General features: G+C 34.0%; 1 protein-coding gene across 4 annotated transcripts in view; it reads right to left on the bottom strand.

Moving 5' to 3' along the window:
- Positions 1–1,321: 1,321 nt before the first annotated feature.
- Positions 1,322–16,196, bottom strand: part of LOC106077673 (MORC family CW-type zinc finger protein 3-like) — a 31,063-nt gene continuing 16,188 nt past the window's right edge. For 3 of the 4 annotated variants that reach the window (XM_056032340.1, XM_013238408.2, XM_056032341.1), the window contains exons 12-14: positions 12,339–12,386; positions 6,575–7,464; positions 1,322–4,265 (exon numbers count right to left, since the gene is read on the bottom strand). In XM_056032340.1, coding sequence (XP_055888315.1) covers positions 4,078–4,265; positions 6,575–7,464; positions 12,339–12,386 — 1,126 coding nt within the window. In that variant the 3' untranslated portion in view covers positions 1,322–4,077. Of the gene's footprint in view, positions 4,266–6,567; positions 7,465–12,338; positions 12,387–16,196 lie in introns of all 4 variants that reach the window. The other variant, XM_013238415.2, reaches the window with a different exon arrangement.

Raw genomic sequence — 16,196 nt, 5'->3', positions numbered from 1 at the left:
AGTAAAACAAAACGAGTGGCCAGCACAATGACCAATAGAGCTGGTTGGACTCAGAGGCGCCCAAAGGTGACGAAACTAATAATTCTAGGATTCCAACCCGGGACCTCCGGTTCGGAAGCCAAGCGCTTTACCGCCTCTTACTTCTTCAACTACAACATTATTATTTGGAACTCTTCTGTCAAGTTCTTGGGTTCCATGTGTTGTATTCATAAATTCTACAACGCATTTTTTTTTAGAGTAAGAAGAACGCATGTCAAAAAAAAATTTATTAAAAAGGGGGTGGGACCATACGCATGTCAAATGAAGTCTGGTAAAGGAGACAGCCCTGGTCAATACTGTTATACGAGAATAGTCGCAGTACTGATGGCCCATGTATGTGATCATCGTGTTCAAGAAATCTCTCTTCTTGGACGTTGTTTTGTTACCTAAAAGTTGACAACATAATAGTCGGGAGAAGTTCGACCTTTCAGACGTAAGGAAATTGAGAAGAATGGAGTTCTCAGAGACCTTTTTGAAATGTCTTCTTCAATAAGTTTTGAGTTGATCATTTTTAAAGACGCCTCTCACGAAAACGGTGTAGGTTTTACCTAAAATATTACATTTTATTTGGGAGGAGGACGCTCCACAGTTTTAAAAAAAGATACTTAAAAGTATTTATTCTATCGATCATATTAGTTTATTGCGTACAATGATTTTAACGACAGGTCCCATCTGACTAGCAATAGGACAATATTTCATTTTCCGTGAGTCTTTCAAACAACCTATCTTATGTATATAAAAATCAGAGCTACGAACGCTTTGAGGTCTATACCTAGCCTCAAAAGGTTTAGAAATTCTACCCCTGAACTGAATGCACACACACATTGTATGTGCAACTCGAAGAAAGATAATACTGTAAGATGGGACACGTCAAACCAACCAACTTTGAAGCAATGAACGTACGTGTTCATTTATAATTATTCTCTACTCAGGAATTTACAAAAAGATTGTGTCTAAAATAAAAGCCAGGCTAAACAAACAGCTGAGGGGATATGCTTGATTACTTAGCGAGTTCGACTGAAGTGTAAGGCTGTGATCTGTTATTGCCTAATTTTAAAAAAAAAAAGCTGTTCGTAACACGAAAATTTCACCTTTATCAGTCTAGTATCAAAATTGTAGTCATATCAAGGTAACAACAATGGCCTCCCTTTCACAATCTGTCTTGACATTATTATTATGGGAATATAAAAAACCTTACGCAATAAAAGGCCAAAACAAATTGATCAGATACACAATTGACACTGACATGAAAGAAAAAATTAATTGAATACACAATGGTAAGTAGATTTCTTGTAAGTACGTATGTCCTTATATTTATTGTGTACATGATATAGACCTTTCCAATATGATCTATGAAATACAACAGTTGAAAGATGTAAATTAAGCTAAGCGATTATAAGTTGAATGTATACAATGTAAACAGAACTGAGAACACATTCTCTTAATAAAAAACACAGCCTATATTGCCAAGTGTAAAATAAAAGAACAAAAAATACGTAGTGGTACACAGATGCTCATTCAATGATCATTAAATAAATCAAGAAAAAAAAAAACTTCCGCCATTGTTTCGCCACATATATTAATCAAATAATATCGTTCAGTAACCTAGTAAGTACCGAAAATGGTTGTGTGGTTATCAACAATCCACTGCCTATGAAATGGAATGGTGACAACCAGTCTAAAGTAGCTCAGATGTTGGTCCCAGAAAGTCAACAATAACAGAATGGGTAAAGGAGACAAATTGGAGCCAGTTAGTGGTACACTAATGAATAATTATTGAATAAGGAATCACATTACAACTTTTTTGAAACATTAAAAGTTGACTTTTTGTTATTGCTCCCCCCTCCTCACCCTTTGACATTTCTTGTGTTATTGTAAGAAATACTAGACATGACATACTCAGTTGCAAGAGTTCCCAGTAGGCACACCAGTGAATTGAAAACCTTCTAAGTACAACCACTCACTCTCTCTCTCTCTCGACACAGAGGGGCAAATCTGAATATATGCAATATATACCAGTGTTGTATATTTCAAGTAAAATCAGAACAATATCAAAATGCAATGTTGATAGATAAATTTATTAAATAAAAATGATGAGTAGAAAATATTCCTTTCATCAACTTTTTTGTCTAGTTGCATACAATCTAAATTAAAAGTGGTTTGTTTAATAAAGGTTCACAATTATAGGAATTTAAATCTCTTAAGCACACAATTTTATCCTTAAAAAACAGAACGAATCTAATTCTGAATTGAAATATTTCTTCAAAATAACTATATTCCCAATCTAACATAGGCCTATACATATTTTCTTCAACAGTGATAAATAAATAAATAGATACAAGAAACATAGATAGTGGAAATCCTCAAGACAAAGCTCTTTGTCTTAATTTTTGGTCTTGTGGGGTTTTCTTTATATTTTTTTTTTATTTCTCTGTAACACTCTAATATAAGAGAGTAAATATTGCACATTGTACAGGACAATTTAAAAAAAACTAAAACTTATAGAAGCAAAATAAAAAATCAATTTGCATGAATAAATAGCCTTACCAATGGTAGGAGTAACAATATTATTTCTATGGCCATAATATGATAGATTTATGTTTCCAATATCACTGAAAGAATGACCACAAACCATTATAACATAGGCAGCAAAGTAGGCAATTATGAACTTAAAGATCTAGAGGAAATTGTCAGCATTTAGTTGAGAAATCAGCAGAAAAAAAAAACGAGTGAAAATCTATTGGTATAATGGCTGACATACAGGTAATAACAACACAATTTGAAGAGGTCTACTCTTGCCAACTATAAAACAAAATGAGGCCAGAACATCTCAACTCCATCTGAAAGCAATATCAAGACCATTGGGCATGACAACAAAACATTTCTAGGAACAAAAGAGACAATTGGTCCCTGGTATGTAAAAAAGTAAAGTTTCACTTCCAGACCTTGCAATCTGTAGGGCAAATGATGTTAAGGTCATCTGTTTCTTTGACCTATACAATGGCCAGCACAAAGACCAACCACCTTTACTTTCCCCAACTAAAGTCAGGTACCCATTAGAGTTGGGTGAACTCAGACGCACCCTAAAGATCTTGAAATTCAAAATCCCAGTCTACACCGAAATTTGAAACCAGGACCCTACGTTCGGAAGCCAAGCTCTTAACCACTCAGCCACCATGCTTGGTATGTCAGCTTTCATTTAATGTTTCATACTCTTTTAAATAACACTTAAAAAAAAAAAAGATTTCCAAAAAAGTTTCAACATTTCAAACTTTAAAAAAAAAAAAAGAATGCCATAACAATGAGATTTCATATTGGGAACATCAAAAAATATCTGTGCAAGAATTTGAAACATATAAGATTAAATAACACGGACATTAGACAAGATTAAACTGTCTTTTCAAAAGACAATACTACATGGGACATTGGAAATGGCAGATCATGAATGAATGACTTTAAGGCATTACTTTGAGCAAATCATTAAAAACAGCAGAGGTCCAAAATAAATGGCATAATGATGAGAAAAAAAGAGTCAACATTAGAGCCCAAAACATTTAATACTGGGTCAAATTATAGTAGAAGCAAATAATATGTTTAGAAAAACCCATTTTTTGTCATTAAATAAATAAAAATGAACCACTTTAAAATAAATGAATCAGATTAAATACTTCTTAAAAAAGATCATAAAGGCACAATGTTTAAATATCTAAAAGAAATATCTTTTAACGGAAGACAATTAATTAAAACAAGACTTATGTCCTGCTCTTGATGTATTCAGAAGCTCTAGACTACTAGAATGTATCCTAGCAAGGATCACACAATCTCGGGGATAAAACAACCAACCTATATTACATTTAAAGAGTGAATATGTTTTACATTTGTAAATAAAAAATTCTAATTTGAACTATAATTTTTAAAAATTTCTCCCTTAAATTTTTACCATTTATCAAAAATGTTTTTTTTTAAATAAATTTCTTCATAACAAAAATATTCTAGACTGTATTGAAGTTGAAACAAATGTTTAAAGCTAAGTGAACTCTAGTTCATATTCTCCGAATTTTCAAAGTTTTCCAGCAACTTATTAACTATATCCTCCACCTCAGATGTGTCACCAAATTCTGTAGAGGGGGCTAAATATTTTAAAAGTCTGTAAACTTTGTAGTGAAAGGGTGTCAGTTTTATCTCTCCATGGGAAGAATCTCTTGAAACTTCTGTCAGGTCTTCACCTAAATAAAAGAAAAAAAAATTGGAAATACTTCCATTGAAATGAACTATGTATATAACAGTATTTAGATGACAATACTTCTGTACATAACAATTTTATATTCAAATACTTTTTTTTTTTATTGTTACTGCATAAAGACCAAAGTAAAAAAAAAAAAAAGGGGGACAAAACTCTAGAACACCAATAAGCTGATATCTATTCCTTTTATACCAAATATTAAGGTTATAAATTTTTTGTTTCATATGATTTATGAAGTTATAACTGCAAGATACAGTGTTGCATTGAATGGATTTAAATGCAGAGCAAACAGTAGGCAGCCATTGACAGAAGATTCAAGAGATAATAACATAGTATTACCTTTATCAGGAATATCAACATTTGTAACTGTTTCTGCAGGTATTCTTAATTTGAAAGAGTACCATATTTGTCTGTATTTTTTTTAATTGTATCTTCTATTCATTATTCTGAGCATTTATTTACACAACTATCTAAGATAACAACAAATTCAGACAATTTATTGCATTCTTTACCCCAGTTTATTAAGTTCAGATCTGATGAATCAAGCTTATGGTAAGATAGTAGTGATATGAATTTTATTTTTAAGAATGTTATTAATTATGTTATCAAAAATATAGTTCGTGCCAGAACATTGTTAAATGTAAATCCAAGAAAAAAATAACAACTGAACGCCATGATTATCAACCAGTTCTGGAAGCATACAAAAGAGGTGGATTTTAAAGTTGACCAATGAGAGCTATTGCCACAAGCACTAAACCTGAGGGGCTCCTTACAGGGAGCTTATTTTGTCCCAGTAATCCCAACCTACAAATAACAATGCCATTCCATTCCTCCTTTATTAAATCAATTAGCAAGCTCCAGCCTGTTTTTTCCACACCTTGTCTGCTATTATTCCAAGGAAAATTTAGAAAATTTATATTAACTGTAACAGCCTGTATTTTGACTCAGTCTGCTACAATTTATATTTTAATAGAGGTTTTCAAGACTATAGTGCCAGACTGACATGTTTCACATAATGATTGAGAGACAATTAAGTCTATTTCCAACCACAAATACCTTTATTTAACATTAATTATACTCCTTTTTACATATGGTGTATAGATAACTTGACTTCAATAAACCTAATGACTTAGACTTACTTAGACTTAGGTCATCCCATGTCGTTTAGCGCATTGGGTGGCAAGTTGTCTCCACAAAGATCTGTCACTGGCAATGTCTGAAGCCTACTCCCACCTGGTGTCTACTGTTCTGAGGTCCTCCATGAAAGTGTGACTTCCATGTCTCACATGCATATGTTGCTGTTGGCATGACGATTGTGTTAAGAAGGTGTATTTTTGTCTCAAGTCCAATGGCTTGGCTTGTTCAAATAAGCTGCAGCCTTTGGAAAATGCTCCCTGCCTTTCCTATTCGGCATGTTACATTATGGTAGGCATCCCCATCATTTGTTATGATGCTGCCAAGGTATGTGAACTTGTCCAACTCTTCAAGCTTTGACTTGGGCACCCTTTGCCTTATATCTCACTCGCGAAATTTTAGTCCTATCCAAGTTTATGCGGAGGCCAATTTTGTGTGCCTCTCTATCTAGGCTCTCCATCATTTCTTGTATGCATTTATTTGTAGCCCCGAGTAGTGTAACGTCATCAGCAAAGTCCCAGTCCATCATTCAGTTTTGTTCATGCCAAGGAATACCAAAGGCAGTCTGATCCATTGCTCTCCTCATCACGTACTTGATGGCTAGGAGGAAGAGGAAGGTAGATAAGATGCACCCCTGTCTCACTGTTAAAAAACTCGGATGCTCCTTCTTCTGTTTTAATGCAGCAGATAGATTTACTATATAGGTGTCATATAGGTGTCATAGAATCAGGACACATTTTTCTGGGATGCCATATTCTCTTAGTATTTTCCATAGTGATTCTCGGTGGACACTATCAAATGCTTTCTTAAAGTCTACAAAACTTATCGTTAGCCATTGATGATACTTGAGATTTTGTTCTATATTTCCTGATATGATAACCTTAATAATATTAACAACTGCAAAATCCAAAGCATAATAGTTATAATTATATATATATAGATATCAATATGCCACTTGATTGAAACAAAGTAATTTACTATACAATATCTAGGACATGATTGCTTCTCTATCTAAAAATAATCTCATACTACCCTTCATATAATCAACTTTTTTCATGTCATTTCTATTTTATGACTTCCCTTATTCTCATCTATTTAACTGAACTATTTTCTTTATGTTACATAAATACATAAGAAAAAGTAAATATTACCACTAACTTTTTTCTTCTCTGCTATCTTCAAAGCTGCCTGCAACTCTTTCCATCTCCTCTGTTTCAGCTGGTTGCTTAGGACTAGTCTCTTCACTAGTCACAGGCTCTGATTTTATTATAGGTCTACATTTTAAGGGTAAACTGTTGAAATCAAAGTCATCATCATCATCAACAACAACAACATCATGCTCCTCTGGTTCTTGTGTCTCTGTGCCTGTGTCATCACCAGTATTTTGTGTCATACCTTGTGAATCATCTAAAGTGTTGCTGTCTGTTTCACTAAAGCCAGTGTCATTGGTACAAGGTTTTGCTACATAAGATCTTGTGTTTACAGTTTGGGAAGCATTCAGAGACTGGGTTTCAATGTTCCTTGATTTTTGTAAAGACTTAATATTTCTCTGAGTAAATTTCTTAATGATGCCTGTTGCTTGTAAATCATCACCATTAACAACGATATTTTTAGATGACTGAGGCTGCTCTGAATTTTTGTCAGCAGATATGATTTTTCTTTTGGGAGACTTTCCATTGGAAGAACTACATAAATTAGTGCTAGAACCTTTAGAACTACTCAATTCTTTCTGTATATTTGACATTTTAGTAATTGATTTAGGCGCAGAAATTTTAAGTTTTCGTTTAGCAACTTTTCTATTAGGTATCTTAACAGTTGATGAGCTTTCTTGACCATTAGCAACATCATCACCAGCATCATCATCATCATCATGATTAGGTTGCGGTGGTTCAAGAGGCATTGCTATTTTCCCCTTTGACCTTGTGTTTCGACCACCAACTGTAATTTCTGTATTTTCTTGGAAGGTTTCTGGCTGAGATGAAAATAGTTTTTTTGAAGATGTACCATTTTCTCTCTCTCCACATTGTGAGCTTCCCTTTTTTCTTTTGCTGAAATGTAATAATAAAATATTTTCCATGCAAAGTAGGCATGTACAAAATAGAGTATTCTAGTCCTATAGTGCACATCTGCTCTTTGTAATGGGAACAAAGAATAGAATGCCTTGGATATAAGTCAAGTAAAACTGGCCACCAATGGACATGCACTGAGTGCATATACTAGACATACAGGCAAGAGAAGGGCAAAGAGAAAGAACATTTGATAGAGAAAAAGCAACAATACATTCAGTCTGACACCTAGACTACCACAGCCTGACACCTAGACTACTACAGCCTGACACATAGACTACTACAGCCTGACACCTAGACTACTACAGCCTGACACCTAGACTACTACAGCCTGACACCTAGACTAGACTACTACAGCCTGACACCTAGACTAGACTACTACAGCCTGACACCTAGACTACTACAGCCTGACACATAGACTACTACAGCCTGACACCTAGACTACTACAGCCTGACACCTAGACTACTACAGCCTGACACCTAGACTAGACTACTACAGCCTGACACCTAGACTAGACTACTACAGCCTGACACCTAGACTACTACAGCCTGACACCTAGACTAGACTACTACAGCCTGACACCTAGACTACTACAGCCTGACACCTAGACTAGACTACTACAGCCTGACACCTAGACTACTACAGCCTGACACCTAGACTAGACTACTACAGCCTGACACCTAGACTACTACAGCCTGACATCTAGACTACTACAGCCTGACACCTAGACTAATACAGCCTGACACCTAGACTACTACAGCCTGACACCTAGACTACTACAGCCTGACACCTAGACTAATACAGCCTGACACCTAGACTACTACAGCCTGACACCTAGACTAATACAGCCTGCCCATAATTGCAGAAAGCTAAAGTTATCTTATCTTATATAATACAGACGTTACTTCAAAAAAGAAGATGATTACGTCCTACGTGTCATGCATTTAGTCATGCATATTAACCAATGACTTTTTGTATTTGAAGATTATAATGGTTCAGTGTTTTATGTATAATTGCTACTTTACTTTTGAGTCCTCTGTCCTGAAGGCTGTCTAAATTTAGTGATTTTACTAAAGGTGTTAGTCTAGTTAAATGTGAATATTCATTTGTTATGAATCTCACTGCTCTATTTTGTGTCTGTTCCAGTTTCTTAATGTTTTCTTGAGTTGAGGGGTACCAAATGGAGGATGCATATTCTATTATTGGCCTAATCAAGGTTAAATAACATTTTAGTTTTATGTTCTTATTTGATTTATAGAAATTTCTTTTAATAAATCCTAATGCTTTGTTTGATTTTTTTATAGTTTCATCAATATGTGGATTCCATGACAGTTTTTCATTTATTATAACACCTAGGTATTTTGCGTTTTTAGTCTGTGTTACTGGTTTGCCATGAATAAGATAAGTGGAATTAATTTGTTTTAGTTTTTTTGTTACTTTTAACAACTGACATTTTTCTGGGTGGAAAGACATGCTCCAATTTGATTCCCATTTCTGTAATTCATCTAATTCTCTTTGTAAAATATCTGTGTCTTGTGTTGTTTTTATAGTTCTATATATTAAGCAATCGTCTGCAAATAATCTGACTTTTGTTCCTGAAGTAATGCAATTTGGTAAATCATTTATGTAAATTAAAAATAGTAGTGGACCCAAGACTGTTCCTTGAGGTACACCTGAGTTTACTGTTATCGGTGTTGATTTAGAGCCATTTATTATTACAGTTTGTTCTCTCCCTATCAGAAAATCTTTAATCCACTGATGCAGTGGACCATTAATGCCGAAATATTTTAATTTTTTAAGCAAACTATGGTGGTGAACTTTGTCAAAAGCCTTAGAAAAATCTAGTAAGATAGCATCTATTTGTTCACTATTATCTAAACCTTTTGAAAAATCATCAATTAGTCCTATTAGTTGTGTTTCGCATGATCTATATTTCCTAAAGCCATGTTGGTATGGTGTGAGGACATTATGTTTGTCTAAGTGGTTTATGATGTTACTACATATTATGTGTTCTAGGATTTTACATGTGATGCTGGTAAGTGATACTGTTCTGTAGTTTCCTGGGTCAGATTTTTCTCCTTTTTTAAATAGGGGGGTGACATTAGCTTCTTTCCAGTCCTTTGGTACTCTGCCCTGGTTAAGTGAGCCTGAAAGAGTATTTTGAACACTGGGTCTAGCTCATTGCTTAGTTCTTTGAGTAATCTAGCTGGAATACCATCAGGTCCAGACGCTTTATTTGGTTTGGTGTTGGCTAATAGTTTTTGAATTCGATTTTCTTGTACTACTATATCTTCTATGTTGTCTACTTGGTTCAAATTCAGTAATATGTCTTTGTCTCCTGGGGCTGAGAATGCTGATGCAAAGTATTTGTTTAGGATGTTTGCTTTAGTTTCATTATCATTATGTATTATGTTATGTTCATCTTTTAATGGCGCTATGCCTGTTGTTTCCATTTTCTTAGACTTAATGTATGACCATATGTTTTTGTTGTTATCTTTAGATATTACATTGTTTATGTATTCACTCTGCAGCTGTCTGCTTACTTTTTGGGTTAAGTGTTTAATTTTTATATACTTTTTGTATGTAAACTCTTTCTGCCTTAGTTTCTTTAAATTTTCTATATAGGTTTTCCTTTTGTTTACAAAGCTTCTTTAGTCTATTATTAAACCAGCATTTATTTATTTTGTTTGATGTGTATTTAATTGGTATATGATTTTCTATAATGCTTTTAAGATGGTTTTTAATGAAATTCCAGAGGTCATCAACTGGTTGGGCAATGTCTTTTTCTAATAAAAATGTTTGTTGAAAGTTTAATGCAGCTTGGTGTAGTTGTGTTAGGTCACATTTATTCCAGAGTAAGATTTTTCTTTTGGGTTTTGTATTGGCTACTGCTTTTATCTGACTGTGTATTTTTATGATCTCATGGTCTGATAGACCAGGGATAATATCATAATCAACTACTAATCCAGGTCTGTTGGTTAAGAAGAGATCTAATGTGTTGTTTAATTTAGTTGGCTTTTTAATGATTTGATCTAAACTTAAGTTGTGTAAAGTTTCTATGAAAAGCTCATTTATGTCCTTAAGATTTTGGTGTTTATCTATGGTTAGTGTTTTCCAATTTATATCAGGTAGGTTGAAATCACCCATAATCCAAAAAACTGCATTTTTATTTGTCTCTTTAAGTGTAGTAATCTGATTACATAGGTCCTGCATGTATTCTAAACTAGAATTTGGTGGTCTGTAAATGCTGCCTATTATTATTGAGGTGGTATTAATTTTACAAAATGTTGATTCTATGTTTTTTGAGTTAGGTAAGGTAATTTCTTCTGCTATAAGAGTGTTTTCTTATTGCTCAAAGAACTCCTCCATGATTATCAGCCCTATCTTTTCTAAAAATTTCATAATTACTATTGAAAATTTCTGCATTATAAATTTCAGGATGTAGCCAAGTTTCTGTTCCTGCAATTATGTCTGGTTTCTCACATTCTAATAAAATTTCTAAGTCTGCTGTTTTGTTCCTAATGCTTTGAAAATTTATTACTAAGGTTTTAAGGTATTTTGGTACTACTTCTTTAGTAGGTTTGTTTAGTGAGGCTGTTGTATTAATTTTAGTAGATTTAGGTTCAACAGGAGTGGATCTGGCTAGTGGTTGGTGAGATTGGTTTGGGATGGTGTTTAGGATGTTGTATGGGTTAGAAGTGTCTGCATCAAAGGAATCAAACAGTCCTGATGTATACTGAGGTAACCCACACGGTACACAGTGCCATGATGCGTCTTTGTTGCCTAAGGCATAATACACAGGTGTATTCATATGGCAGTTAAATAAGTTTAAGACACATGTATGAATGATAAAAAATCTTATTAGAAGTCTATCAGTACACCAAAATAAGAAAATATTGAAGATTTTTTAAATATGTTGTGTCATTAAATTGTTCCAACTAAAACAAAAAAATTTAAATAGTTTATTTTTGTTAAAGTCTGTGGGTTTTTGTGATATAATTCAATCAATACAAATTAATTCCAAATAGTAGGGCCATAACTTTATATCAGGTCAAAAAAGAACAAGAGCAAGATCACACAAAAAAAAGTAATTCTTCTATTCTTAAATCTTGTTAGCTACAAACTAATTAGGTTTTAATAATGTAATGAAATGGCAAACGAGAAATACAAAGGTACTATGGTCTTCCAAAAGCATACCTTTTTGTTTTTAGATATTATATATGCATTTTTTTAACAAAGTAAATAAAAAATAAGGCAGATTGTTTTATGTTTTTTCTTATTTTACATATGAAATCTTTTAAAAATCCAATTTCATAGTAAAAAAAATAGATACAACTTACTTTTAGCCTTCAGGAAAACCTTTTGCTTTTAAATAGGTTTAATGTAAGCAATGATTGTAAATATTGGTAAAAAAAGAGGAGAATGGCAATTTGTATCACTTATGGTTGTACTTACACCTAGAAGCATGGTTTGTAAAAGTTATTTCACTGTTGAGATGATTGGTCAAGTTTTCAGATGTGTGCCCATTGTTTATGAAATGAGGTCAACAAAAATACACATTTTTCTGCTACAAAGACTGTCAATGGTCCCCTAATTTTTTAAATGATCCATCTATGGTCAGTGTTGTGAATGCAATTATAGAGCTAGTTTTTATTTCAAGTAGTATGTTCAGGTAGTATGTGAGAACTTATTACCCACAGGGGTTGCCAAAGAGTTTGTGTAACTTTGTGTAACACAAACTCCCTTATTCATTTTGTTTATTTTAGCATATATGGTAGGAAAGTTAGGAGTGATCTACACGACCAGTTAAATATAAAGAGATTTTACTGAATGGAAGTAAAAAGTGTATCTTTACCTTTTCCTTGGTGTTTCTTCTTCTGGTTCTTGTTCAGTAAAGCAACGACTGAAACAACCAATTCACATGGTTTAGTAGCAGTATTAAATTAAATACCAGCAATAACATTAGTATTTGTAGAATTGATTGCTTACTTTTTGTGATGGCAGATCATCTTATCTTATATAATACTTCAAAAAAGAAGATGATTACGTCCTACGTGTCATGCATTTAGTCATGCATATTAGCAAATGACTTAAATTCTGCCAAACGTCACTGGTTTTCCTGGCTAGCTCAGGCAACCCATTCCATGCTCTAATAGCACTAGGGAAGAAGGAGTATTTGTACAAATTTGTCCTAGCATATGGGACGAGGAATGTGCCTTTATCTTTGTGTCTTTCAGAGTATTTTATTAAATTTTGTTTTTGTATTTAAAGATTATGGTTCAGTGTTTTATGTATAATTGCTACTTTACTTTTGAGTCTTCTGTCCTGAAGGCTTTCTAAATTTAGTGATTTTACTAAAGGTGTTACTCTGGTTAAATGTGAATATTCGTTTGTTATGAATCTCACTGCTCTATTTTGTGTTTGTTCCAGTTTCTTAATGTTTTCTTGATCAAAACTAGTTCTTTATTTTCTACTGTGGCAAGTTTTTTTTTTAACTGATTTTATTAATTGTCCTGATAATTGTAGTCAGTAACATTGTTTGCTAAACTTAATTGACTCTTCTTTCCAGTCTACGTAACAGATCAATAGATTGGAAAAGGAAAAGTCAGTAGGGTGCTTCTACTTTATATGCTTGCATTCTTTGCTATATCAATAATTTTTTTTTAAGAATGTCATAGAGATAAATGGTATATTAATATAGCGTGAGCAAATAATCGAAAGATTTTATACCTGGTCCTTGTTGTTGTGATTATGGGATTAAACTATTAAATAATATTTTATATGAATTATTTATGCTAATATTACATTAATTTTATTATTGCTATATTAAATATGTTTCACTTTATTTCATTCATAATTTTTATATCCACTAATTTCAATATATAGTAATTTGATGGTTTAGTTAAAAACTGAGCCTTGTTGATTTGGATCTCTGATCTCTGGATCTCAAGTTTTTGCTCATTCAATGCTTAAGAGAAAACTAATCGAGTTAACACTTCATTACATTTCCTTTTTATACACCTTTAGATGACTTGCAGTTTTTTAGTTTTTTTGTTTGTTTTTTTAAACAGTTTATGTAATGTCTAATTTCTATCTATTAATTTCCAAACTTCCTTCCTTTAGACACAGGTGACTCAGGTTAAGGAGAAGGTATATTGTATATTAACTCTAATAACACTAGTTGACCCGCTATTTAGTGATGGAAGAACACTTCCTGAAAGACACAGTTGTCTAAAGGGGATTGGGTTTGGGCAAACGACTGTGTGCACATACCTAGAGAGCAAGGAAGGCTAGGGTGCGGGCTGGAGGAGGGTTAGAAAGTAGGCCTGCGTGCGTGGTGTCCCTCATGGTTAGGCAACATATCCCCCCTCTTTTGTTTCTGAGCCACGCTCTCTGTCACCACAAAAGTTAAGTGGGGTAACTCTAGTCCAACTTGCAGAAATAAAAGAGTTATCTTTCCATGACTTTTTCATTGAGGGTTAGAGAGTCGGCATGCATGCATCTTGTCCCGCATGGTTGGGCAACGTAGAGAATTTTCTATACAGATTCTATATATTAAATTGTATCTACCCAAACATTAATTGTTTTGTTTCTTCAGTCATGGAATGACAATGATTCATTTCGCAGAGCCAATGTGACAAGATCAAAGCCTGAGCATTAGGTGTGGTCAGAACCATGTCACACACAGCTGTTCCCCCACCCACTATAAGGCATGGACTATAACTAGCTGATGGTCACACCATAAGATTAGACATGGACTATAACTAGCTGATGGTCACACTATAAGATTAGGCATGGACTATAACTAGCTGATGGTCTCACTATTAGATTAGACATGGACTATAACTAGCTGATGGTCACACCATAAGATTAGAAATGGACTATAACTAGCTGATGGTCACACTATTAGATTAGACATGGACTATAACTAGCTGATGGTCACACCATAAGATTAGACATGGACTATAACTAGCTGATGGTCACACTATTAGATTAGACATGGACTATAACTAGCTGATGGTCACACCATAAGATAAGAAATGGACTATAACTAGCTGATGGTCACACTATAAGATTAGACATGGACTATAACTAGCTGATGGTCACACCATAAGATAAGAAATGGACTATAACTAGCTGATGGTCACACTATAAGATTAGACATGGACTATAACTAGCTGATGGTCACACCATAAGATTAGAAATGGACTATAACTAGCTGATGGTCACACCATAAGATTAGACATGGACTATAACTAGCTGATGGTCACACTATTAGATTAGACATGGACTATAACTAGCTGATGGTCACACCATAAGATAAGAAATGGACTATAACTAGCTGATGGTCACACTATAAGATTAGACATGGACTATAACTAGCTGATGGTCACACCATAAGATTAGACATGGACTATAACTAGCTGATGGTCACACTATAAGATTAGACATGGACTATAACTAGCTGATGGTCACACCATAAGATAAGAAATGGACTATAACTAGCTGATGGTCAAACTATAAGATTAGACATGGACAATAACTAGCTGATGGTCACACTATAAGATTAGACATGGACTATAACTAGCTGATGGTCACACCATAAGATTAGAAATGGACTATAACTAGCTGATGGTCACACCATAAGATTAGAAATGGACTATAACTAGCTGATGGTCACACCATAAGATTAGAAATGGACTATAACTAGCTGATGGTCACACCATAAGATAAGACATGGACTATAACTAGCTGATGGTCACACCATAAGATTAGACATGGACTATAACTAGCTGATGATCACACCATAAGATAAGAAAGGGGCTATAACTAGCTGATGGTCACACCATAAGATTAGAAATGGACTATAACTAGCTGATGGTCACACTATTAGATTAGACATGGACTATAACTAGCTGATGGTCACACCATAAGATTAGACATGGACTATAACTAGCTGATGGTCACACTATTAGATTAGACATGGACTATAACTAGCTGATGGTCACACCATAAGATAAGAAATGGACTATAACTAGCTGATGGTCACACTATAAGATTAGACATGGACTATAACTAGCTGATGGTCACACCATAAGATAAGAAATGGACTATAACTAGCTGATGGTCACACTATAAGATTAGACATGGACTATAACTAGCTGATGGTCACACCATAAGATTAGAAATGGACTATAACTAGCTGATGGTCACACCATAAGATTAGACATGGACTATAACTAGCTGATGGTCACACTATTAGATTAGACATGGACTATAACTAGCTGATGGTCACACCATAAGATAAGAAATGGACTATAACTAGCTGATGGTCACACTATAAGATTAGACATGGACTATAACTAGCTGATGGTCACACCATAAGATTAGACATGGACTATAACTAGCTGATGGTCACACTATAAGATTAGACATGGACTATAACTAGCTGATGGTCACACCATAAGATAAGAAATGGACTATAACTAGCTGATGGTCAAACTATAAGATTAGACATGGACAATAACTAGCTGATGGTCACACTATAAGATTAGACATGGCCTATAACTAGCTGATGGTCACACCATAAGATTAGAAATGGACTATAACTAGCTGATGGTCACACCATAAGATTAGAAATGGACTATAACTAGCTGATGGTCACACCATAAGATTAGAAATGGACTATAACTAGCTGATGGTCACACCATAA

The sequence above is a fragment of the Biomphalaria glabrata genome, chromosome 6, assembly GCF_947242115.1.
Source record: "Biomphalaria glabrata chromosome 6, xgBioGlab47.1, whole genome shotgun sequence".
Taxonomy (NCBI): Eukaryota; Metazoa; Mollusca; class Gastropoda; family Planorbidae; genus Biomphalaria; species Biomphalaria glabrata.
Note: the sequence above shows the minus strand (reverse complement) of the source record. Positions and strands in the feature narration are given on the sequence as shown.